Source organism: Leucoraja erinacea, unplaced genomic scaffold (genome assembly GCF_028641065.1).
Source record: "Leucoraja erinacea ecotype New England unplaced genomic scaffold, Leri_hhj_1 Leri_186S, whole genome shotgun sequence".
Classification (NCBI taxonomy): Eukaryota; Metazoa; Chordata; class Chondrichthyes; order Rajiformes; family Rajidae; genus Leucoraja; species Leucoraja erinaceus.
The window spans coordinates 174,586-200,384 of NW_026576087.1; the positions used below are offsets into that span (position 1 = coordinate 174,586).

General features: G+C 44.2%; 1 protein-coding gene across 3 annotated transcripts in view; it reads left to right on the forward strand.

Annotated features, from left to right (window-relative positions):
* The window catches only part of LOC129716206 (N(4)-(beta-N-acetylglucosaminyl)-L-asparaginase-like), a 28,694-nt gene extending 6,836 nt beyond the window's left edge, over positions 1 to 21,858 (forward strand). Inside the window, exons 4-9 of one of the 3 annotated variants that reach the window (XM_055666074.1) lie at positions 1,282 to 1,394; positions 1,869 to 1,986; positions 5,341 to 5,416; positions 10,672 to 10,806; positions 19,699 to 19,832; positions 20,931 to 21,858. In XM_055666074.1, coding sequence (XP_055522049.1) covers positions 1,282 to 1,394; positions 1,869 to 1,986; positions 5,341 to 5,416; positions 10,672 to 10,806; positions 19,699 to 19,832; positions 20,931 to 21,025 — 671 coding nt within the window. In that variant the 3' untranslated portion in view covers positions 21,026 to 21,858. Of the gene's footprint in view, positions 1 to 1,281; positions 1,395 to 1,868; positions 1,987 to 5,327; positions 5,417 to 10,671; positions 10,807 to 19,698; positions 19,833 to 20,930 lie in introns of all 3 variants that reach the window. The other 2 variants (XM_055666075.1, XM_055666076.1) reach the window with 2 other exon arrangements.
* The last annotated feature ends 3,941 nt before the right edge of the window (positions 21,859 to 25,799 follow it).

The window sequence follows — 25,799 nt, forward strand, 5'->3', positions numbered from 1 at the left end:
CATTCACTCTATCTCTTCCTCTCATGATTTTGTTCCTGTGGATTGGAGGATAGCTAATGTTATCCCACTTTTCAAGAAAGGAGCGAGAGAGAAAACGGGGAATTACTGACCAGTTAGCCTGACTTCAGTGGTGGGAAAGTTGCTGGAGTCAATGATTAAAGAGGTAATAATGGGGCATTTGGATAGCAGTGAAAGGATTAGTCCATGTCAGCATGGATTTATGAAAGAAAAATCATGCTTGACTAATCTTCTGGAATTTTTTGAGGATGTGACAAGTAAAGTGGATGTAGTGTATCTAGACTTTCAGAAAGCCTTTGATAAGGTCCTGCATGAGAGACGGGTGGCTAAAATTAGAGCACATGGTATTGGGGGTAGGGTGTTGACGTGGATAGAAAATTGGTTGGCAGACAGGAAACAGGAAAGAGTAGGAGTGAACGGGTCCTTTTCATGATGGCAGGCAGTGGCGAGTGGAGTGCCGCAAGGCTCGGAGTTGGGGCCGCAACTGTTTACCATATATATTAATGATTTGGAAGAGGGAATTAGGAGCAACACTAGCAAGTTTGCGGATGACACAAAGCTGGTGGCAGTGTGAACTGTGAAGAGGATGTTAGGAGGTTGCAGGGTGACCTGAACAGGTTGAGTGAGTGGGCAGATGCGTGGCAGATGCAATATAATATAGATAAATGTGAGGTTATCCACTTTGGTGGCAAAAACAAGGGGGCAGATTATTATCTCAATGGGGTTAGGTTAGGTAAGGGGGAGATACAGCGAGACCTGGGTGTCCTTGTACATCGGTCACTGAAAGTTGGCGTGCAGGTACAGCAGGCAGTGAAGAAAGTTAATGGAATGTTGGCCTCCATTACAAGAGGATTTCAGTATATCTCTGCCACAGAAGGGCCGAATGGCCTCCTACTGCACCTATTTTCTATGTTTCTATGTAAATCTTTCCCGTAGCAGAGCGATCAAAACTGAATACAATATTCCAAATGCGGCCTCACCAACGAATTGCACAATTGTAACTTGACATCCCAACTTCTGTACTCAATACCTCCACTGATGAAGGCCACTAAAGGCTAGCATGCAAAATAGAACTGTTCACTACACGTGACCTTAGATTCAGATTCAATTTTAATTGTCATTGTCAGTGTACAGTACAGAGACAACGAAATGCATTATCCTGCATTAATTATCCTGCATATCCTGCATTCTGCCTAAATGCATTAATTAACCTAAGACTAAACATAAGGCTCATTCTAAAATAAAAACATTTTTTTTCAACAGCTTCAATTTTTGCTCAAAATATGGGGTTCCCCAGCGAAGGTTTGACAACAAATGTGTCTTTGTCCGAGCACTTAGAGTGGCTGAACCAGAAGTGCCAGCCCAACTTCAGGAAGGTGAGATAAGACACAAAATGCTGGAGTAACTTGGCGAGACAGGCAGCATCTCTGGAGATATGGAATGGGTGGAATTTCGGGTCGAGACCCTTCTTCAGACTGAGAGTCAGGAGGAAGGGAGACATAGTGATATGGAAGGGTAAGGTGTGAAAACGAGACATCAAGGGGGACAAAGTTCAAGGAAAATGTAAAATGGATCATTGTTGGCTGAGGGGAAGGTGATAACGAGGCATACAATCAGCAACATTTCATCAGGAGGACAGTAAACTAGTTGGAGAACTAGGATAGGGGAGAGATGGAGATAGAGGGAAAGCAAGGGTTACTTGACGTTAGAGAAGTCAATAGGGAAGTAGGAAGGTGAGTGTCCTTTCCCCTTGAAAGAGATGTTCTGCTGAATGTTTTAGACACTTTCAAAGCATGAAATCCGGTGTGAAGGGAACTAACCGGTGGTGTGAAATCCCTGACCTTTCACAGCATGTCTCCCCGCCTGCTGAAACCTCATGTGGACCCTACAAACCAGTGAATGAGCTCGGAACACAAAAACCAAGAAACATTTCAGCGCGCAGCCAATTTCTCAGCCATGACACCATCGGTAAATGTTTCAACATAAATTATTACGCTTGAAATAAATTTATATACTACTTAAAATGTAAATAGAATTACGAGCGGGGTGACGGTCAGAATCTTTTTCCCGGGATGCAAATATCAAATACTAGAGTGCATAGCTCTAAGATGAGAGGGGGGAAAGTTTAAAGGAGTTGTGTGGAGCAAGTTTTTTATACTGAGAGTGGTTGGGGTTTGGAATGTGCAGCCCAGGTTGGAGACAGATAAGTTAGTGTCATTTAAAAGACTGTGGAAAGGCACATAGATACGCAGGGAATGGAGGGATGTGGGTTATGCGCAGGCAGATAAGTAATGGTTTTGGCATCATAGCCGTCATGGACATTGTGGGCTGAAGGGCCTGTTCTTGTGCTGTACTCTTCAATGTTCCAAAACCCTTATTTCTGTATGCATTGGTATAGTTTAAGCTTATTATTGTCACATATACTGAAGTACAGTGAAAAGCTTTGTTTTGCAAGCAATCGAAATAGATCAGATAATATAAACATATACAATCAAGCCATACTCAATAGGAAGAACAAAGGGATAGATACAAAGTGCAGAACATAGTTTTATGAACATAGGCCATGTCCGCAATGGGGTAGATGTGAATCGAACAGTACCCTAGCTTAGTACCTGGAGTATTGTGTGCAGTTTTGGTTCCCTAATTTGAGGAAGGACATTCTTGCTATTGAGGGAGCGTAGGTTTACAAGGTTAATTCCCGGGATGGCGGGACTGTCTTATGCTGAGAGAATGAAGCAGCTGGGCTTGTACGCGCTGGAGTTTAGAAGGATGAGAGGAGCTCTTATTGAAGCATATAAGATTGTTAAGGGTTTGGACACGCTGGAGGCAGGAAACATGTTCCCAATGTTGGGGGAGTCCAGAACCAGGGGCCACAGTTTAAGAATAAGGGGCAAGCCATTTAGAACGGAGACGAGGAAACACTTTTTCTCACAGAGTGTTGTGAGTCTGTGGAATTCTCTGCCTCAGAGGGCGGTGGAGGCAGGTTCTCCGGATGCTTTCAAGAGAGAGCTAGATTGGGCTCTGAAAGATAGCGGAGTCAGGAGATATGGGGGAAAAGGCAGGAACGGGGTACTGATTGGGGATGATCAACCATGATCACATTGAATGGCGGTGCTGGCTCGAAGGACCGAATGGCCTACTCCTGCACCTATTGTCTATTATAGAAGGACTGTTCAGATGTCTGACTACAGAGTGGAAGAAGCTGTTCCTGAGTCATCATGGTGCTCACTTTCAAGCTTCTGTACCTTCTGCCAGATGGGAGCAGGGAGAAGAAGGAATGACCTGGTGGGACGAGTCTATGATTATGTTCACTGCTTTTCTGCAGCAGTGTGGTGTAGACAGAGTTGATATTGATGGGCCAGATCTGTGTGATGGACTAGGCTACATTCATGACTCACCATCATCAAAAATCCAACAATAGGCAGACAATAGGTTTATTATTCGTATGAGTAACAGTAACATACAGTATGAAAAACGTGTTTGCATGCTGACCAGTCAAATCAGATAATATCTTCCATGACAGAAGATAGAACAATACATAGAAACATAGAAAATAAGTGCAGGAGTAGGCCATTCGGCCCTTCGAGCCTGCACCGCTATTCAATATGATCATGGCTGATCATCCAGTATCCTGTTCCTGCCTTCTCTCCATACCCCGATCCCTTTATCCACAAGGGCCACATCTAACTCCCATCTTAAATATAGCCAATGAACTGGCCTCAACTACATTCTGTGACAGATAATTACAACAGATTCACCACTCTCTGTGTGAAAAATGTTTTTCTCTTCTCGGTCCTAAAAGACTTCCCCCTTATCCTTAAACTGTGGCCCCTTGTTCTGGACTTCCCCAACATCGGGACCAATCTTCCTGCATCTAGCCTGTCCAACCCCTTAAGAATTTTGTACGTTTCTATAAGATCCCCCCTCAATCTTCTAAATTCTAGCGAGTACAAGCCGAGTCTATCCAGTCTTTCTTCACATGAAAGTCCTGACATTCCAGGAATCAGTCTGGTGAACCTTCTCTGCACTCCCTCTATGGCAAGAATGTCTTTCCTCAGATTAGTAGACCAAAACTGTACGCAATACTCCAGGTGTGGTCTCACCAAGACCCTGTACAACTGCAAAAGACCCTGTACTACACATAATCCATGTCCCCACCATCTCCTGTTATACATGTGCCTATCCAGAATTCTCTTAAATGTCACTCTCATATCTGCCTCCACCATCACATACCAGGCACCCACCACCTTCTGTGGGGAAAAAAATGTGCCCTGCATTTCAAGTTTAAACTTGGTCCCTCTCACTTGAAAGCTATGATCTCTATTATTTGATACATCAATCCTGGAAAAAATATTCAGACTGCACCCTATCTATGCCGCTCATGATTTTATGTACGTCTATCATGTCTCTTCACTTCCTCGGGCATTGCAGTAAAAACAATCCAATCCTAATACCCCATAATCTAGGCATCATTCAGCGACTCCATACTCTTCATAAGCCTCCCTGTAATAGAACGATCAGAATTGCATGCAATACTCCAAATGCGGCCTAACCAAAGTTCTATAAAGCTGCATCATGATTAACCAACTCTTCCACTCGATGCCCTGACCTATGAAAGCAAGCACACCATATGCTTTCTTTACCACTCTATCTTGGCCTCCAATTACTGCAGGCATTTTTATATGTGGAAGATGTGACGTCTGAAGCATTCTTGACTCAATATCTTTCAATTCAAAATAAAATCACAGTGGTAGAGTAGCTGAGCAGAGCAGATAGCATCTCTGGTGAACAAGGATAGATGACGTTTCATAGAGTGCTGGAGTAACTCAGCGGGTCAGGCAGCATCTGGGGAGAACATGGATAGGTGACGTTTCACAGAGTGCTGGAGTAACTCAGCGGGTCAGGCAGCCTCTGTGGAGAACATGGATAGGTGACGTTTCACAGAGTGCTGGAGTAACTCAGCGGGGTCAGGCAGCATCTGGGGAGAACATGGATAGGTGACGTTTCACAGTGCTGGAGTAACTCAGCGGGTCAGGCAGCCTCTGGGGAGAACATGGATAGGTGACGTTTCAGGTTGGGGTCGGGTCTATTGCAGACTGAGGTTGGGGTGGGCCTGGCCCCGCTGTCGCTGAGGCTGCGCTCGATCGCTCGCAGGCTGCTGTAGGACCTTCCACGACCGCCCACGACCACTGCAAAAGCACCACCTGTATACGTGCCTCATGTTCGGCACAGACATTTTTAGCGAGGAGGTACTTTGTATAATTCTAAAACTGAATGGGGGAGGTATATATGATTTTACATCAATCCAGATTTTGAATCTAGGTATGATTACGATTCATCGCAATGGATTGATTGCTGCAGGGACCTCTACTAATGGACTACTCCACAAAATCCCAGGGTACGTCTGTGCTTCAAATGAACTTCCTGTCTCTCCATAAACTTCTGTCGTATATGTCTTTTAGACCTGCAGCTTCGTTGAGGCGAGCCAGGCCAATGTGTCATCGTCCAGGTCAATCAGACCTCGTTCACCATTCGGAGGTACACAAAAATGCTGGAGAAACTCAGTGGGTGTAGCAGCATCTATGGAGTGAAGGAAATAGGCAACGTTTCGGGCCAAAACCCTTCTTCAGACTGCAACTTTGATTTTCCAGCATCTGCAGTTCCTTCTTAAACACTCGTTCACCATTCGGTGGCCGGTGTTTGGGGCAACTGATGATGATGTGCTCCACTGTCTGTGTTGGGTCCCCACACTCACAGGAGGCATAAACAACATATGAGAAATAGATTTAGCTGATGATCCAAATGCTAATTTTAGTCTTTCTTGTTCTATCTTTGACCACCCCTGGCATAGATTGATTCAATATTCAATCTTGCTCCCTAGGTGAAAATGTCAGAGGTGCAGAGTTTCAGACGCTCAACGCCCTTTGTGTAAAAAAAAACTTGCCCTGCACATATTCTTTATGCTTTGCCCCTCTCACCTGAAAGCTAGCCTTTGGCATTTCCACCTTTGGGAAAGGTTCTGACCGGTCACCCTGTCTACGCCTCTCATAATTTGATATACAGTTAACCCTGTTGTAATAGATTATGGGGGGTTGGGAAATGGGGTCTGCTATTGCCAATCTGCTGTAACCGAGTAAGGGATTTGCTTCAACCAACTAGTGATCACTAAGTGAAACAACAAGTTTTCAAATACAAAGTTACATTTAACAGCTAAAACTAAGTTTTCTGCATCTGTCTTCACAGTGGAAGACGCCAGCAATGTGCCAGGAATGCAAAAGCCAGGGGGCAGAAGTTAGTGCAGTGGGAAGTTGGTGCTGGGGAAGCTGAGAGGTCTAAAGGTGGATAAGTCACGTATTACACACCAGGGTTCTGAAAGAGGTGTCTTTAGAGACTGTGAGGCATTGGTGGTGATCTTTCAAGAATCACTAGTCAGGAGTGGTCACAAAGAACTGGAAAATTGCACACGGTATTGGGGGTTCAGTATTGATGTGGATAGAAAACTGGCTGGCAAACAGGAAGCAAAGAGTAGAAGTAAACGGCAGGCAGTGACTAGTGGGGTACTGCAAGGCTCAGTGCTGAGACCCCAGCTATTTACAATATATATTAATGATTTGGACGAGGGAATTGAATGCAACATCTCCAAGTTTGTGGATGACACAAAGCTGGGGGGCAGTGTTAGCTGTGAGGAGGATGCTAGGAGGCTGCAAGGTGACTTGGATAGGCTGGGTGAGTGGGCAAATGCATGGCAGATGCAGGATAATGTGGATAAATGTGAGATTATCCACTTGGTGGCAAAAACAGGAAAGCAGACTATTATCTAAATGGTGGCCGATTAGGAAAAGGGGAGATGCAAAGACACCAGGGTGTCATGGTACACCAGTCATTGAAAGTAGGCATGCAGGTGCAGCAGGCAGTGAAGAAAGCGAATGGTATGTTAGCATTCACAGCAAAAGGATTTGAGTATAGGAGCAAGGAGGTTCTACTGCAGTTGTACAGGGTCTTGGTGAGACCACACCTGGAGTATTGCGTACAGTTTTGGTCTCCAAATCTGAGGAAGGACATTATTGCCATAGAGGGAGTGCAGAGAAGGTTCACCAGACTGATTCCTGGGATGTCAGGACTTTCATATAAAGAAAGACTGGATAGACTCGGCTTGTACTCGCTAGAATTTAGAAGATTGAGGTGGGATCTTATAGAAACTTACAAAATTCTTAAGGGGTCGGACAAGCTAGATGCAGGAAGATTGTTCCCGATGTTGGGGAAGTCCAGGACAAGGTGTCACAGCTTAAGGATAGAGAGGAAATCCTTTAGGACTGAGATGAGAAAAACCTTTTTCACACAGAGAGTGGTGAATCTCTGGAACTATCTGCCACATAAGGTAGTTGAGGCAAGTTCATTGGCTATATTTAAGAGGGAGTTAGATGTGGCCCTTGTGGCTAAAGGGATCAGGGGGTATGGCGAGAAGGCAGGTACGGGATACTGAGTTGGATGATCAGCCATGATTATATTGAATGGCGGTGCAGGCTCGAAGGCCGAATGGCCTACTCATGCACATTTTTTCTATGTTTCTAACTGTTACTCCGCTGTTGAAGTAGGGTGTGAAACAAACGAGGGGAAACAAAAGGCGGTTACCCTGACTTCATCGCTACTCTTCACGTTGTATATCAATGATTTGGATGATGGAATTGATGGCTTTGTGGCCAAGTTTGTGTATGGTATGAATATATGTGGGGGAGGGGCAGGTAGTGTAGAGGAAGCAGGGACTCCGCAGAGGGACATGGGAGAGTAGGTAAAGTGGCGGCAGATGGAATACAGAGTTGCTGTACGCATGCATTTTGGTAGTAGGGATAAAGGCGTAGACTATTTTCTAAATGGGAGAGAATTCAGAAATCAGAGTTGCAAAGGGACTTGGGAATACTGGTGCAGGATTGCCAAAGGGTTAATTTGCAATTTGAATAGAAGGCAAAGAAGGCAAATTCTGCTCCTAGGACATGAACTTATGAAAATGTAATTTGCTTACTGCAAGCTAGAAATACTAATGGCTTTTTACATCTATATTACTAAATCTCTGTTCTTGACCGCTTTTGACCTTCTGTGCTGCAATTTCCAAGAGAACGCAGCCACCTACGGCCGTCATTTTTGGCCACCTCGCTCAGAGAACCCCCTCCGCCGCATGTGTGCTGAGGATTTTTCCCGTCGATGAAAAATGACAGAGATATTAATGTTTTTACAAAATTCCCCATTCTCTCTACTGCCCCCCCGCTGGCGGCAGGGCGGAGGGGGGGGGGACTATAAAACTAGGAAGTGGTGTGCCTCAATTAATCTCTGCAAGATGGAGCTCTGTCAATTAGTCTCTGTCACTCTGAGCTCTGAATGACAATGAACAAATGTCTACAGAACTGTTGAGTACCCTTAATTTGGTTTGAAAATGAAAATATGGTTAGAGGTAAAAAAGCACTGCCTGCAAATGGTGGTTTGGGGTGAAGTAAAAAGGCACTCTCTCTCTTTCTCTCCCCTCCTCTCTCCCCCCACCTCTCTCTCTCTCTCTCTCTCTCCCTATCCCTCTCTCTTTCTCTCTCTCTCCCCCCTCTCCTCTCTCCCCTCCCTCTAGTTAGTGTGTGACGCTGCATGCCACCTGTCACCTGTCCATGTACTCCAGAGATGTCCAATATGTGCTTCCCTATAAGATGTATGAATATGGGAGACATTACCTGCCTGTTGAGGGGAAGTGGTGGAGAGAAAATCTTATTTAATATTGAAAGCATTATTGACTGTGGTTAATAGCTGTGCCACGAACACTTCCGCGCAGTTCGCCTAGGTCTCCGCGATCTCCCAGTTTCCAAACTCTTCAACTCACTCTCCCATTGTCCTTTCTGTCCTGGGCCTCCTCTACTGTTAAGAGTGAGGCCCAATTCAAATTGGAGGAACAGCAGCTCATATTTCACTTGGGCAGCTTATAACCCAGCGGTATAAATATTAATTTCTCTAACTTTAAGTAACCCATACTTTCCCTCTCCGTCAGTCCCCTACCCTAGTTCTCCGACTAGTTTCACTATCCTGATTAATTTGACTGATTGTCTGCCTCCTTGTCACCTTCCCCTCAGTGAACAATGTATCATTCCAAATTTCTCATTATTGTCTGATTTGATCTGTGCTTTCACACCTTCTCCTTCCATATCTCCAGACCCTCTCACCTGGCTCTCAGTCTGAAGGTTCTTGACCCAAAACATCACCAATCCAGAGATGCCTGTCATAGTCATAGAGTAATACAGTGTGGAAACAAGCCCTTCAGCCCAACTTTGCCACAACGGCCAACATAAACATAATTACTTTATTAGCCAAGTATGATTTGCAACACGCGAGGAATTTGATTTGCCATATAGTCATACCAATAAAACACACAAAATACATTTTAACAAATGTAACAAAATACATCTTGGCTCCTCCGTGCCGGGCGATCTACCCCCTGGTCGAGGCTGGCCGAAACCTGTGACTGGAGCTTCCCGAGCCTATACCTGAGACTGCGAGCACCTCGAGCTCCCAGGAAGGGATCACAGGCTCCGATGGTAAGTCCACGGCCCCGCGGTGGGGCTCAAAGTCAGTCTCGAGCAAGACCGCCAGCTCCATCATTGCACCCGGAGATAAGATCCGGAAAACAATCGCATCTCTGGCTAGGTAAGAGATTGAAAAAATGTTTCCTCCAACCCCCTCCCATACCCCACATAAAAAATAATCCAGTGAACATTAACACATATTTTAAAAACACACTAAAAATCACAAAAAGGATGAAAAAAACAGACTGAGCGTTGGTGAGGCTGCCATCGCTGACAGCGCCACCCGGTGGAAATGTCCCAGCTACAATAGTCCTACTTGCCTTGGTTTCAACCATGTCCCTCCAAACCTGCCCTATCCATGTACCTGTCTGTTTCTTAAATGTTGGTATAGTTCCTGCCTCAACTACCTCCTCTGGCAGCTGGTTCCATACACCCACCACACTTTGGGTGAAAAAGTTATGCCTCAAATTCCTATTAAATCTTTTCCCCTTCACCTTAAACGTATGGTCCTACTCTGGGCAAGAGCCTCTGTGCATCTATCCAATCTCATGATTTTATACACCTACATAGATCATCATTCATCCTCCAGCACTCCAAGGAATAGAGTCCCAGCCTACTCAGCCTCTCCCTATAGCTCACACCCTCTAGCCCGGGCAACATCCTTGTATATCTTTGCTGTACCCTTTCCAGCTTGACAACATTCTTTCCCATATCATGGTGCCCAAAACGGAACACAATGCAGTCTCAACATCTTATTCAACTGCAACATGACCACCCAACGTCTATACTCAATACTCTGCTTAATGAAGGCCAATGTGCCAAAAGCCTTTTTGACCACCTTATCTACCTGTGACCACCTTCAAGGAACCATGTACCTGTACTCCTAGATCCCTCTGCTCTACAACACTCCCCAGAGCCCTACCATTCACTGTGTAGGTCCTGCCCATGTTAGACTTCCCAAAATGCAACACCTCACATTTCTCTGTCACGCTGAGTTACTCCAATATTTTGTGTTTATCTCTACTGTTGGCAATGCTGTGTAATCTCCGAGAACAATGACCTGTGTATGTGGGCAGTGATGTGTGGGTATGTCTTACAGCCGTGTAGGGGATTCCCCGATCGCTGGAGCGGGTGCCTACGCCGACAGCACAGCTGGAGCAGCAGCTGCGACCGGGAATGGAGACATCATGATGCGATTCCTCCCAAGGTACGGCAACTCCCACCACATTTGCAGGTGAAATACATTTGGTTTATAAGTTGTGAGCCGTTAATTGAGCTGAAATACTTAAAACTTTGAGCCAAGTGAAATTTCTCTTGAAATATGCCCTGTTATCATCACAGCAGCAGTCTTAGTTCAGTTTAGTTTAGTTTATCGAGGCAGCGTGGAAACAGGCCCATCGGCCCATCATGTCCGCGCCGACTCAATTCTCATAATCTCTGGTGTTGGGGTTCACTTCCATTTGGCAGTGATTGTTCACCGCCTCTTTTTGACTGAGTGCAGATGCTGAGTGCGTCACAACCAAGCCTCTTATTTGATATCTACCCCTATATGGGGAAGCAGATTAGTTAATGAACTGTAGTCAAGAGCAGGAAGTCAATAGACAATAGGTGCAGGTGTAGGCCATTTGGCCCTTCGAGCCAGCACTGCCATTCAATGTGATCATGGCTGATCATCCCCAATCAGTACCCCGTTCCTGCCTTTTCCCCATATCCCGTGACTCCGCTATTTTTAAGAGCCCTATCTAGCTCTCTCTTGAAAACATCCAGCGAACCTGACTCCACCGCCCTCTGAGGCAGAGAATTCCACAGACTCACCACTCGCTGTGAGAAAAAGTGTTTCCTCGTCTCCGTTCGAAATGACTTACTCCTTATTCTTAAACTGTGGCCCCTGGTTCTGGACTCCCCCAACATTGGGAACATGTTTCCTGCCTCTTGCGTGTCCAAGCCCTTAACAATCTTGTATGTTTCAATGAGATTCCCTCTCACCCTTCTAAACTCCAGAGTGTACAAGCCCAACTGCTCCATTCTCTCAGCATATGACAGTCCCGCCATCCCGGGAATTAACCTTGTAAACCTACGCTGCACTCGCTAAATAGCAAGAATGTCCTTCCTCAAATTAGAGGACCAAAACTGCACACAATACTCCAGGTGTGGTCTCACTAGGGCTCTGTACAACTTCAGAAGGACCGATTTGCTCCTATATTTGATTCCTCTTGTTATAAAATGTGAGGTGCTACACCTTGGCAGGACAAATCAAAATAGGACGTACATGGTAAATGGTAGGGAATTGAAGAATACAGTTGAACAGAGGGATCTGGGTATAACCGTGCATAGTTCCTTGAAGGTGGAATCTCATATAGATAGGGTGGTAAAGAAAGCTTTTGGTATGCTAGCCTTTATAAATCAGAGCATTGAGTATAGAAGCTGGGATGTAATGTTAAAATTGTACAAGGCATTGGTGAGACCAAATCTGGAGTATGGTGTACAATTTTGGTCGCCCAATTATAGGAAGGATGTCAACAAAATAGAGAGAGTACAGAGGAGATTTACTAGAATGTTGCCTGGGTTTCAACAACTAAGTTACAGAGATAGGTTGAATAAGTTAGGTCTTTATTCTCTGGAGCGCAGAAGGTTAAGGGGGGGACCTGATAGAGGTCTTTAAAATGATGAGAGGGATAGACAGAGTTGATGTGGACAAGCTTTTCCCTTTGAGAATAGGGAAGATTCAAACAAGAGGACATGACTTCAGAATTAAGGGACAGAAGTTTAGGGGTAATATGAGGGGGAACTTCTTTACTCAGAGAGTGGTAGCGGTGTGGAATGAGCTTCCAGTGGAAGTGGTGGAGGCAGGTTCATTGGTATCATTTAAAAATAAATTGGATAGGCATATGGATGAGAAGGGAATGGAGGGTTATGGTATGAGTGCAGGCAGGTGGGACTAAGGGGAAAAAAAATTTGTTCGGTACGGACTTGTAGGGCCGAGATGACCTGTTTCCGTGCTGTAATTGTTATATGGTTATAAAAGCCCACATGCCATTCGCTTTCTTCACTGCCTGCTGTACCTGCATGCTTACTTGCAAGTCGTAAAAGAAGCAGAGATAACTAGCCACCTATAAGTAATAGATAGGTGTAATGTATTCATGTATATTCATGGCTATGTTAATGAGTTGGTGTTGTATATAAGTAAGGAATGTTGGGTAATAAATCTCTCTTGTGATCCAGGCAGCCTGCGTGTAAGTTGTTATTCATTCTGCCGTCCGGAATATAACTAAATTGGCGACGAGGATGGAGTTTGTGAACTCATCCTTTAAATACAGTGCAGGACTGTTTTGCAACATGCACAATTGATTAACATTATAAACCGTAAATACAGAGTTGTGTCGCAGTTGTTTGCGAGCTGGACTCGAAAGGCTGCAGATCCTTCTATGCAGAGGACTGTAGTTAAAACAGCATCTGTACAAATCAGCAAGAGTTTGTCAGGTAAACTCAATGTTGTGTCTACGTGGTAAGATGACGTCCTTGGGATTGTTTAACATTTTAGACTGAGGTTATTTTTGTCGAATTCCTCAAGCTGAATCGCGTTTGTACAGCTAAGTTTTAGATGAATTGTTACACCAGAACAGACAGGAATTCGGGGTTTTTGAACGCTTAAAAAAAAAAGAGAACGACACGATGGCAGCGTCCACGGGCTACATCGGAAACCTTGGCACTTTTGACAAGAGTAGACAGTCGTTCAGCTCCTATATGGAGTGAGCAAACATGTTTTTCACGGCAAACAACATAATGGAGATTAGTGGTGAAGGAGAGATAGTGACTGAAACAAATAAGGCCGTTTGCGAACGCATGAAAGCGATTCTGCTCACGGAGATCGGTCCTGAAATGTACGGCACACTCGTGAATCACCTTGCGCCCATAAAGGCAAAAGAATGTCATTCAATGACATTATGAAAAAGTTGGAGGAGCATTTCAACCCAAAGCCTCTGGAAATTGCAGAAAGCTATAAATTCAGCACTAGAAACCAGAAGCCGAATGAGACAATCGATGAGTACATTGTTGCCTTCAAAAATGTAACTAAACACTGTAACTTTGGAACCTTTCTTGGACGAGCACTACGCGACAGATTTGTTTGTGGTCCAGTGGATGAACAAATTCAGTCCAAACTCATGAACACTCCAGATCTCACATTTGAGAAAGCATGCAAGATTGCTACCACAAGTGAGATGGCATCAAAGAATGCTTGCGAGTTTCGCCCACCACGAACTGCAGTGGTCGTTTACAGTCACAAGGCAGTGCCAAAGGCCAAACCAAGAGGTGCTAAACCAAAACCAAAACAAGTGTTGTGGGGAGCTGAGTTCAGCCAGTTGTTATCGTTGCAACGTCTATAACTGCCAGAAGAAAGGCCATATAGCCTCAGCATGTTGGGCCAAGCTTAAAACAGGAAACTAACAATCTGCGGGAATCAAGCGACAACACTAGAGAGGAGTTCACAACTTGGAGATGAACCCAGATGGAAATGAACTTGGGTTGTACACCATTTATGCAACCAACATCGATAAGCCTACAACCAGCCAAGGCAAGGACTTTCAAACTAAACTATTGATTAATGAACAGTTATTCGATATGTGTATTGACACGGCAGCAGATTGTTCGGTCATGAGCAGAGACCTGTACGTAACAAAGTTCCCACAGATACCATTGTTTGAGAGTAAGGTCAAGCTGAGAACCTACTCGGGTGAAGTTTTGGAGACTCGTGGACAAATGAACTGTAAAATTCAGCATAATGGTCAGTCAGTAACACTGCCCATTGCAGTGGCCAGCTACAGAAATAAACCAACCCTCCTTGGAAAGGATTGGCTGAGTAGAATAGAATTAGACTGGAAGAACATTTTCAGTGTTGATTTGACCAAATTATGTCTTGAAAACGTCATGAATGAATGAATCTCTTTATTGCATAGTCCTAAGCAAACTATAGTCTTAGTCATAAGCAAACATGCAAACATTTTTGCTGACAGTTACACGGGAATAACAGGGTACTCTGCACATATTCGACTTAAGCAAAATGTGAAACCTGTGTATTGTTAACCAAGACCTGTACCATATGCACTAAAGCACCAAGTGGAGGAAGAACTCGACAAGTTAGAGCGGAACGGAGTACACGTGAAGACAGACCAGAGTAACTGGGCAACGCCAATTGTGTCCGTAACCAAGGCTGATAAAACTGTTCAACAATGTGGTGACTACAAAGTCACAATCAACCAAGCCGTTGATGATGAACAATATCCGTTACCAACCTCTCAAGATCTGTACGCAGAACTTAGCGGAACAAAGTCTTCACTAAACTGGATTTATCTCACGCTTACACCCAACTCAATGTCGATAAGGAAAGTCAGCAGTACTTGACTATCAACACACATAAGGGCTTGTATTCATATACAAAGCTGCCCTATGGTGTGAAATCCTCCCCGAAAATGTTCCAGTCTGTCATGGACCAAATGTTTCAAGGCACTGTGTGTGCAACCAGGATGACGTACATATATTTACAGAGGGCATGGTAGAACATCTGGAAATCCTCGAGCAAGTTCTCACACGATTGAACTGCCACAATGTCAAACTGCGACAAAGTAAATGTGCATTTGCGCAGTCAGAGGTGGTCTACCTTGGACTCAACTTGGATGTCAACGGACGTCGCCCTGTGAAGGCGCAAGTGGAAGCAATAGTGAATGCTCCAAAACCCAACAATGTGTCGGAGCTACGATCATTCCTTGGGATGGTGCAGTTCTATGCACAATTCCTTCCAGATGTAGCAACAGTGCTAAAGCCACTACATCATCTGCTACAAAAATATGTGAAATGGACGTGGGGAAAGGAACAGCAACGTACATATGACATCTGCAAGGAAAACTTGAAAAGTGACAAATTTCTTGTTCACTAAGATACGACATGCGAGATGAAACTTGCTTGTGATGCTTCAAGTTATGGTGTAGGTGGTGATACTTGGTCCCAAGTCAGCTATACCTTCCATGGCAGCATCAAGGATGCAGCGCTGGGCAATTTTGCTGTCCCAGTATGACTACAAGGTGGAGTACAGAAGCTCCAAGTGCAACGCAGTTGCAGATGCGTTGTCCCGGTTGCCCCATGAGAACTCTGACGTGGGAAGTGAGAACTCAATATACACACTGCAGGTTGTAGATGACGACTTTCCAGTGACTGCAACAGAAATCGCAGCAGAAACAAAGAAAGACAATGTGCTGAAGTGGGTCTATGAACAGACATTGAACGGTTGGACTGAAATCAATAGTGGATTGAACTCAGTTCTGAACTCAGAGCTGAAGCCTTTCCATCAATGACGCCATGAATTATCATGTGAGCAGGGATGCATTAAATGGGGTTACAGAGTGGTTGTACCAGAGTCTTTGAGAGACAGAATTATGAACAAGCTTCATGCCGAACATCCTGGCATAGTAAGCATGAAGTCAATTGCCAGAGGTTTTGTGTATTGACCTGGTATTGACAGTGACATCGAGTTACTGGTGAGCAAATGTAGCGTCTGCCAAAATTGCCGGAGTAAACCACCAAAAACATCACTGCAACCCTGGTCATGGCCAAATAGACCTTTTCAGAGAGTCTATGTAGATTTTGGTGAAAAGGGTAATGATCATTTTCTGGTGCGGGTAGATGGTCATTCCAAATGGATTGTGGATATGCATATGGGGTTAAGCACTACTACTGAGCGTACCATAGATGAGTTGAGATCCATTTTTGCATGCCATGGTTTACCGGAAGAACTTGTTTCTGATAACAGCCTCAGTTTCGTTCAGAGCGGTTCAAAGAGTTCATGCAGCGGAATGGTGTAAAACACACACTTGTTCCCCATACCATCCAGCCTCCAACGGGGCAACGGAAAGGTCTGTTAGAGTTGTCAAAGATACTCAAGAAACAGGTTTTGCAGGGCAGTTCAAAGCTCAGCATGAAACATCGTTTGGCTAGTTTCTTGCTGAAGTACAGAACCACACAACACACAACAGGTTACTCACCTGCAGAACTATTGATGAAGAGAAGGCTAAGAATACGCCTGTCTAGTTTAACCCAATTTGGTTTTGAGAGTTGAACAAAAACAGTTGTCAAAAACACCATTTTGACTCCCACAAGAAGGAGAGGTACTTCAAGCCAGATGAGCAGGTTTGTGTTATCAGTCCTCCCAACAAGTCCGGTCGAGACAAATGGGATGTTTTGAAAATAATCGAAGTGTGTGGAACAAAAAGATACTTATTTGAAGTTGGAGATAGGATCAAAAGTGTTCATGTTGATCAAATGATTCCAACCAAAGATGAATCAACAACTAAGCATGAAGTCCTAATCCCCGAGTCTTTATCTGAAAGCGAGTTGGAAAAGACCACTGTGATTGAAACACAAAGTTCAGTTAGTACAGAAAAAGAAACAGATTCCTCTGGTCAAAGTCAGGTACTAAAACAGAGCCAAACAAGCCAACAGTTGAGTCATCACCTAAAACTGTTACACCTGTTACTGTTAGAAGATCAGGCAGGATCCGTAAACCAGTAGTCAGATTAGGTTTGTAAATTGAGTAACTCACTGTTTAGGTAAAATGAAAATGTGTAAATATGTAAAATAAATATTTTGTTTATCATTTAAGATTTCATAAATACTGGTTTAAATCAAGTGCCACAAAAACAAAATTGTAACTGTGTACTTAGATTTAATATTTAAAAAAAAGGAGAGCAATGTAATGTATTCATGCATATTAACAACGTATGTGGTAATGAGCAAAGATCCTATAGCGGAGCAAGATAGGCTACTCCTGCTAAATGCAATGGACCGACGTGTAGTACGCTATGGAGGGGATCATGGGCATTTTTCCACGCCCATTTTAGCAACCTGAGCCTACCTAACCCGACCCGACTCGCACTGTAATCAATGTTGCGGGGCAACAGTTTGTGTGGGTTAGATTCCTAAATCTGTCAGTTCAAACTTCTTGTCAAGAATAAAATTTGATTCTGGTAATTGTCTTTTTTTAATGTTTTTTAAATCATTTCTTTTTAAATGGCTCACAAGCAGTGTTTGAGTTCATTTTGTAGCAACCGGAACCGACCCGACTCGCAGGGTGATTGACGGGGGGGACTTTTTGTGCGTGATTATAGGGTTAGATTCATAATTCTGTTAGTTCATAATTCTGTTGATTCTTGTTAAAGAATAAAATGTTTATAAACACACATACATGAAAATTATATAAATGTATATAACAACACAATTATACAATGAACTTTTTCAGACTAGCAAGGGACATTAATAAATAGACACATTGTAATTATATTCTTTTAATCCAATAACAATATTAATGTCAATGGGCAACATCACTCCTTTATACAAGGCACATTTTCCAACGCCCGATTTTAACCCTAACCTTGATTGTAAAATCTTATCTTTTTGCTGAACTTCGCACTGTAAGCAATGTTTTTCCGGTTAGATTCACTCTGGCCTGTTTAAAAATAAAATTTCTTTAAAATAAATTAATGTCCACCCCCCCCCCGTGACCCTCAATTCCACCATCGTTTGAAGCGGGGGGGACCAGACCCCCAACTGTAGCCCGCTAAGCAATTGAACCGCCCTCCTTCGTCTCTGATAGCCCTGCTCACATGACTCTTATCCAATCCCCTGTGCCGGGGACCAAGCTGGGTGCCGAGGGCCCGAACATAGAATTCTTTATATTTCTTGCCCCCCGGGGGTATTATTTTTTGTTATTCTGTGCATCTAGGAGGACCCGGTCGAATTTTTATAATTCATATTTTTTATTCAACATACATGAAAAATTAGTAAATGTATATAACACACGCAATAGATCCTTTAACCAATAATTAACTTTTCAGACTAGACAAGGGACATTAAATAAGAAATATTGTAAATAAGAAACATTGTAAACCTCCCTGCAACTTCACACACACTAGGCCTTATCCCCCCCCGGCACTATCTCTCCTGCCCCCTTACTACAATTGTGTAATGAGTCCCCCCTCCTATGCCCTCCTCCATCGCCGCCCCGGCCCCGGCCCCGCACTTCCCCTCTCCTCGCTGCCCCGGACCCCACACTCCTTCTCCCCGCTGCCCCGGGCCCCACACTCCTTCTCCCCGCTGCCCCGGGCCCCGCATTCCTTCTCCCCGCTGCCCCGGGCCCCGCACTCCTTCTCCTCGCTGCGGATCCAATCTTTGGCCGAAAGCAAGAAGGCGGGAGCAAGATGGCAGGGGCTGGTTGCTAAAATGAGTCATAAAATCGTCCATGAATCCGCCCATGAACGTACTTCACTTTTGCGTGAGAGTAACCCATCTTGCTCTGCTATAGGATCTTTGGTAATGAGTTGGTCTTGTATATAAGTAGGGAATGTTGGGTAACAAATCTCTTGTGATCCTGGCAGCCTGCGTGTAAGTTGTTATTCATTCTGCCGTCCGGAATATAACAATAGGAATGGGTGACGTTTTGAATCGAGACCCTTCTTCAGTTTGAATAATCTAGACCCGAAACGTCAAGCATTCCTTCCCTACAGAGATGCTGCCTGACCCGTTGAGTTCCTCCAGCATTTTGTGTCTACCTTTGATTTAAACCAGCATCTGCAGTTCTTTCCTACACAAGGTTTGGAAGGATATGGGCCATTACGGGCAAATGGAACTAGCTCAGATGTGGTATGAAGATAGACAAAAAATGCTGGAGTAACTCAGCGGATCTGACTTGAGAGTCAGGGGAGAGTGAGTCCAGAGCTGTGGAAGGTGCAAAGAGGACAGATCAAAGCAGACAATGTGGTAACTTGGTTGGCATGGACTAGTTGGGCCGAAGGGCCTGTTTCTGTGCTGTATGATTGTGACTAGTTCATCAAGTTGGGTCATTGGTTGGTGATGTTGTTAGGGAGAGGATGGGTATGTGGTAATAACTGGGAAATCAAACAATTTTATTTTAATGTCACAATAGAATAAGAAGGTGTTGACTTCACCGGGAAGTAGAGTTTGAAAGACTGTGCAATTGATTTTGGGAAAACAAAAACAATCTGTGGCATACTGTATATGTTTTTATTGCATCATATTGTTTTAATTTTAATTGCATGTTCAACTTTGCTCCACAAATTAGCTACCAGGCAGTTGAATATATGAGAATGGGAATAGACCCAACTTTGGCGTGCCAGAAAGCTATTGGAAGGATCCAAAAGTATCACCCAAACTTTTTTGGGGCTCTAATCTGTGCGAACAAGACAGGGCATTATGGTAAGTCTTTCAAACAAACCCTACACATAGGGTAAATCTGAAACTATCCAGGTAAGGAAAACATTATGTTAAAAACTGTGACTGACAGAAAAACTTTCATCTTTCGATTGGTATTTTATTTCATGTACATTTTATGGGAGCAACATTAAATGCTCAGTTTTGAAGCTTTTGCATTGAGCAGTTCCTGTTCTGAAAAATAAAACTGGTCTCGTAAAATTAATTCTACGACAAATAAATTTGAAATATTTCCAAGTATTAAGATTTAGAGAGATGATAGATAAAGAGGGCATATGGTATTCTTACCTTCATAGGTCAGGGCATTGAGTATGAGGGTCATGAAGTCATGATGCAGTTCTATAGGACTTTGGTTGGGGAGTATTGTGTGCAGTTCTGGTCAGGAATGATGTAGTCTTTAAAAAGGGTGCAGAGGACGTTTACCAGAATGATGCCTGGATTCGGAAGTACTAGCTACAGGGGGAGTTTGGGCAGACCAGGACTGTTTTCTCCGGAACATTGGAGATTGAGGTGAGACCTGATAGAAGTATATAAAATTATCTTTTTCGTGCTGTATGGCTCTATGACAACATACAATAGATGAAGCAGAGAGGTACAGAGTGCAGAATATAGTTCTCAGCATTGTAGCGCATCAGTTCCATCGATAGTTCAATCTGAATTGAACAATACCCCCAGCTTATGGAAGGACCGTTCACAAGCTTGAGTCTGGTAGTGCGCACTTTCAAGCTTCTATACCACGGACAGGAGCCGGGAAAAGAGAGGGAGAAGAGGAATGAACAGAGTGGGATAAATATAGAAACAGAAAATAGGTGCAGGAGGAGGCCATTCGGCCCTTCGAATCTTTGTTGTTTTTTTTAACATAATAAAAAGGAAAATGAACACATCTGAAAATGCATGTGTATGCATACCTGACAGTTAGTCGACTTTATTAAAAGGTCAACCACCTGAAACTCTTTCTGGCATAAAACAGAGAATAATTCATCAAGAAATATGTAACAATCAAAACGCTGAATAATTTTCACAATAATTAAGCTGATGCACTATGTTACTCTCACTTCCTGTAATTCTTCTTCTCTCTTTCAGGGGTTGCATGCAGTAAATCTCCAAATTTGACTGAGTTTCATTTTATGATTTTCAATCCTTCAACAGCTTCAGAAAAGATAGTCGATTGCATTTAAACTTGTTGCCATCCAGCCGTCATTTTCTAAAGACCTCATCAGCTTGTGAAATTCAAACTGTTTTATGAACCGAAGTGACAATTAAAAGAGTTATTCTGTTAATTTTCAGAGTTGCGCTTTATGTACACGCAGGTTAAACTATTAAGATTTCAGAAACATTTACTGGGCTAGTTGCCAGTACAGCAGCTTATACACTATATACATGAAACAAAGTGGTCTCATGTTTATAGAGTCATACAACAGAGATAGGCCATTCAGTCCTGCTCATCAAAGCTGAACAAGATGTCTCAACTAAGTTAGTCTCATTTGACCACATATGGCCCATATCTTTCTATTCCTTTCCTATCCATGTACCTGTTCAAAGATCTTTTAACTATTGTTATTGTCCCTGCCTCAACTGCCTCCTCTGGCAGCTCGTTCCATATACCTTCATCCTCTCATCGAGATCGCCAGTGGTGGAGCTCCATCCAGCGCGGCCTGTTAGCTTCGGAAGCCACGGTCTCGGGTAAGGAAGCAGCCATTCCAGGTTTCCCAAGCAGCTGAGAGGATTCTCCCGACGCCGGAGCACCATCATCCGGCGAGAAGGGCCTGGAACATCGGGCCTCCGTAAAGGCAACTACGGAGGCCTCAGTAGGCCCGACTATGGGTGGACATGGGGATGGGGACTGGACTTTGTGCCTTCCTTCATAATGGGAACCATTGTGGGGGGATGCTTTTATGTTTAAATTTCTTTATTATTGTTATGTTGTCTTCTTTTTAATGTGTTGCAATGGCAATGCGCATTTCACTACACCAATTGGTGTATGTGACAAATAAAGAACCTTTGAAAAAGCTACGTCTCAGGTTCCTATTAAATCTTTCCATTTAATCTTAAACCTATGTCCTCTGGTTCTTGATTACTCTACTCTGGGTAGAAGACTTCCATTGTAAATCTTCTCTGCACCCTTTCCAGCTTAACACAATGCTTCCTATAATGGGGTGACCAAAACTGAACACAATACTCTAAATGTGGCCTCACCAATGTCTTGTACAACTTTTTGAACTTGATCTCCCATCTCTGACTGTTGTCCAACCATCAAAAAAACCCTCTTCACATATTACCTGCCAGTGCTGAGCCCCCTCCTCTACTCCCTCTTCACCTATGACTGCACACCTGTACATTGTACTAACACCATCATCAAGTATGCAGATGATACAACGGTGATTGGCCTCATCAGCAACAACGATGAGTTGGCCTACAGGGAGGAGGTCCAGCACTTAGCAGCATGGTGCGCTGACAACAATCTGGCCCTTAACTCCAAGAAGACCAAGGAGCTCATTGTAGACTTCAGGAAGTCCAGAGGCGGCACGCACACCCCCATCCACATTAACGGGACGGAGGTGGAACGTGTTTCTAGCTTCAGGTTCCTGGGAGTCAACATCTCCAATGACCTCTCTTGGACCCACAATACCTCAACTCTGATCAAGAAGGCTCACCAGCGTCTCTTCTTCCTGAGGAGACTGAAGAAGGTCCATCTGTCTCCTCAGATCCTGGTGAACTTCTACCGCTGCACCATCGAGAGCATCCTTACCAACTGCATCACAGTATGGTATGGCAACTGCTCTGTCTCCGACCTGAAAGCATTGCAGAGGGTGGTGAAAAATGCCCAACGCATCACCGGTTCCTCGCTCCCCTCCATTGAGTCTGTCCAAAGCAAGCGTTGTCTGCGGAGGGCACTCAGCATCGCCAAGGACTGCTCTCACCCCAACCATGGACTGTTTACCCTCCTACCATCCGGGAGGCGATACAGGTCTCTCCGTTGCTGAACCAGCAGGTCGAGGAACAACTTCTTCCCGGCGGCTGTCACTCTACTCAACAACGTACCTCGGTGACTGCCAATCACCACCCCCCCCCGGACACTTATTATTATTTATTCAAATCATTTGATATGTCGCTCTTCCAGGGAGATGCTAAATGCATTTCGTTGTCTCTGTACTGTACACTGACAATGACAATTAAAATTGAATCTGAATCTGAATACTTGTGCCTTCTAGTCTTTGATATTTCCAAACTGGGAAAAATTGTGCTATTGTCCACCTGATCTATGACTTTCAAATGTTTAAATACATCTATCAGGTCTCTCCTCAACCTCCAAAGTTCCAGAGTAAATAATCCAACTTTGTCCAATATTTACATACAGCTAGTAGCCTCGAAGACAGGCATTATTCTGGTTAAACGTCTCAGCACCCCCTCCCAAAGCCTCCACATCCTTTCTGTAATGTGGTGAATAAAAATACCATACAACAGAAATTCATCCCAGGAGGGAAATTGATCTGACAACAGTCATAAGGCACAGGACACATGAATCAAGTGGAAAGTCCAGGATTGGGGATGTGTAGATTGGGGGGGGGAGTAAGTCTCAGTCTACCCCACAACAGAAGAAGGAGGAGTTGATAGCCACAGGGAAGAAGGATCTCCTATGGTGTTCTGTGCTGCATCTTGGTGGAACCAGTCTGTGGCTGAAGGTGCTCCTCAGGTTGGCCAGTGTGTCATGGAGGGGGTGAGAGGTATTGTCCAAGATGCTCCGCAGTTTGAGGAGCATCCTCCCCTCCAAGACCATCTCCAGCGATTCCAACTCCAGCCCAGGACGGAGCCAGCCTTCCTGATGAACTTGGTGATCCTGTTGGGGTATCCAGCACACGATAGTGAAGAAGATGGCACTGGCCACCACCGACCGATAGAACATCTGCAGCATCTTACCGCAGACGTTGATAGAGCGGAGCCTCCTCAGAAAGTACAGATAACTCTGTCCCTTCTTATACAGCGCCTCATCATCCCTGGACCAGTCCAGTTTACAATCCAAGTAAACTCCAAGGTACTTGTACTCCTTGGTAAACTGCACATTCACACCCTTGATAGAGACTGGACTGGGATATTCCTCTCTTCCTAAAGTCCACCCCTAACTCCTTAGAGTTGTCGGTGTTGAGCTGCAGGTGATTCAGAACACACCACTCAACAAAGTCGGGCGAGGGGGAGAACAAAGGGGGGTCTGGTGCAGATAATGTGTATATTTTGTAACTTTGTCAGCGTCCTTATGTGAAGACTTTTGCATATTATGGGTATGCAAGCAAAGAATTCCACTGTGACTTGTCACATGTGACAATAAAGTATTCATTCATTCAGTCGTTGACTACACCTCTGTATTTAGCTTCCCTCACTGATGCAGCCCATAATTGCAGTCATCCAAAAACTTCTGCTGATGGTAGGAATCCGAGTTGTACCTGAAGTCCAAGGTGTAGATGGTGAACAGGAAGGGAGAGGACTATCACCCTATGGGGCCCCTGTGTTGCTCACTACTGTGTACAGGGCCCTGGTGAGACCGCACCTGGAATATTGTGTGCAGTTCTGGTCCTCTAATTTGAGGAAGGACATTCTTGCTATTGAGGGAGCGCAGCATAGGTTCACCAGGTTCATTCCCGGGATGGCGGGACTGTAAAATATTAAGAGGGAGCGGCTGGGCTTGTATACTCTGGAATTTAGAAGCATGAGAGGGAATCTTATTGAAACATATTATTACGGGTTTGGACACGCTAGAGGCAGGAAACATGTTCCCAATGTTGGGGGAGTCCAGAACCAGGGGCCACAGTTTAAGATAAGGGGTAAGCCATTTAGAACAGAGATGAGGAAACATTTTTTCACACAGAGAATTGTGAGTCTTTGGAATTCTCTGCCTCAGGTTCTCGGAGGCAGGTTCTCTGCATACTTTAAAGAGAGAGCTAGATAGACCTCTTAAAGATAGCAGAGTTAGGGGATATGGGGAGAAGGCAGGAACAGAGTACTAATTGTGGATGATCATCCATGATTACATTGAAAGATGGTGCTGGCTCAAAGGGCAGAATGGCCTACTCCTGCAGCTATTGTCTATTGAGGGAGTGCAGTGTATGTTCACGAGGTTAATTCATGGGATGGCAGGACTGGCATATGAGAGAAGCCTGTGCTTATATCGACTGAAATTTAGAAGGATGAGAGGGAATCTTATAGAAATATAAAATTCGTATGGGATTGGACAGGCACGATGCAGGAAAAATGTTCCCGATGTTGGGGAGAGTCCAAAACCAGAGATAACATTTTAAGAATAAGGGGTAGGTCATTTAGGTCTGAGATGAGGTAAAACATTTTCACCCTGAGAGTTGTGAATCTGTAGAATTCTCTGTTATGGAAGGCAGTGGAGGCTAATTCACTGGAAGTTTTCAAGAGAGAGTTAGAAACAGCTCTTTGGGCTAACGGAATCAAGGTATATGGGGAAAAAGCAGGAACTAGGTACCGATTTTGGATGATCAGCCATGATCGTATTGAATGGTGGTGCTGGCTCGAAGGGCCGAAAGGCCTACTCCTGAACCTATTTTCATTGTTTCTACCATGTCTGATACAAAGTTCTGTAGTCTGAAATACTGTGGTCATCAAAAGTCAGGTAGTTGGTGATCCAGGACACCAATGGAGCATCTACCCGCATCTTCGACAGTTTGCTCCCTAGCAGTGCAGGCCGGATGGTGGTAAGAGCTCTCTAAAAAAACATGACTCTCACAGTGCTTCCCAGCTTATCCAGGTGAGAATAGGAACAACGGAACAGGTGGATGGTGGCACCCTCAACCCCCATCTTTGTTTGGTAAGGGAACTGCAGGGGATACAGGTTTCAATATACCCGTAAATCCTCTCCTGACCAATATACAATGCCCTTACTATTAAGGAAACATATCTTAACCTTAGTTGTGTTTATTTATAGACTCAACATGG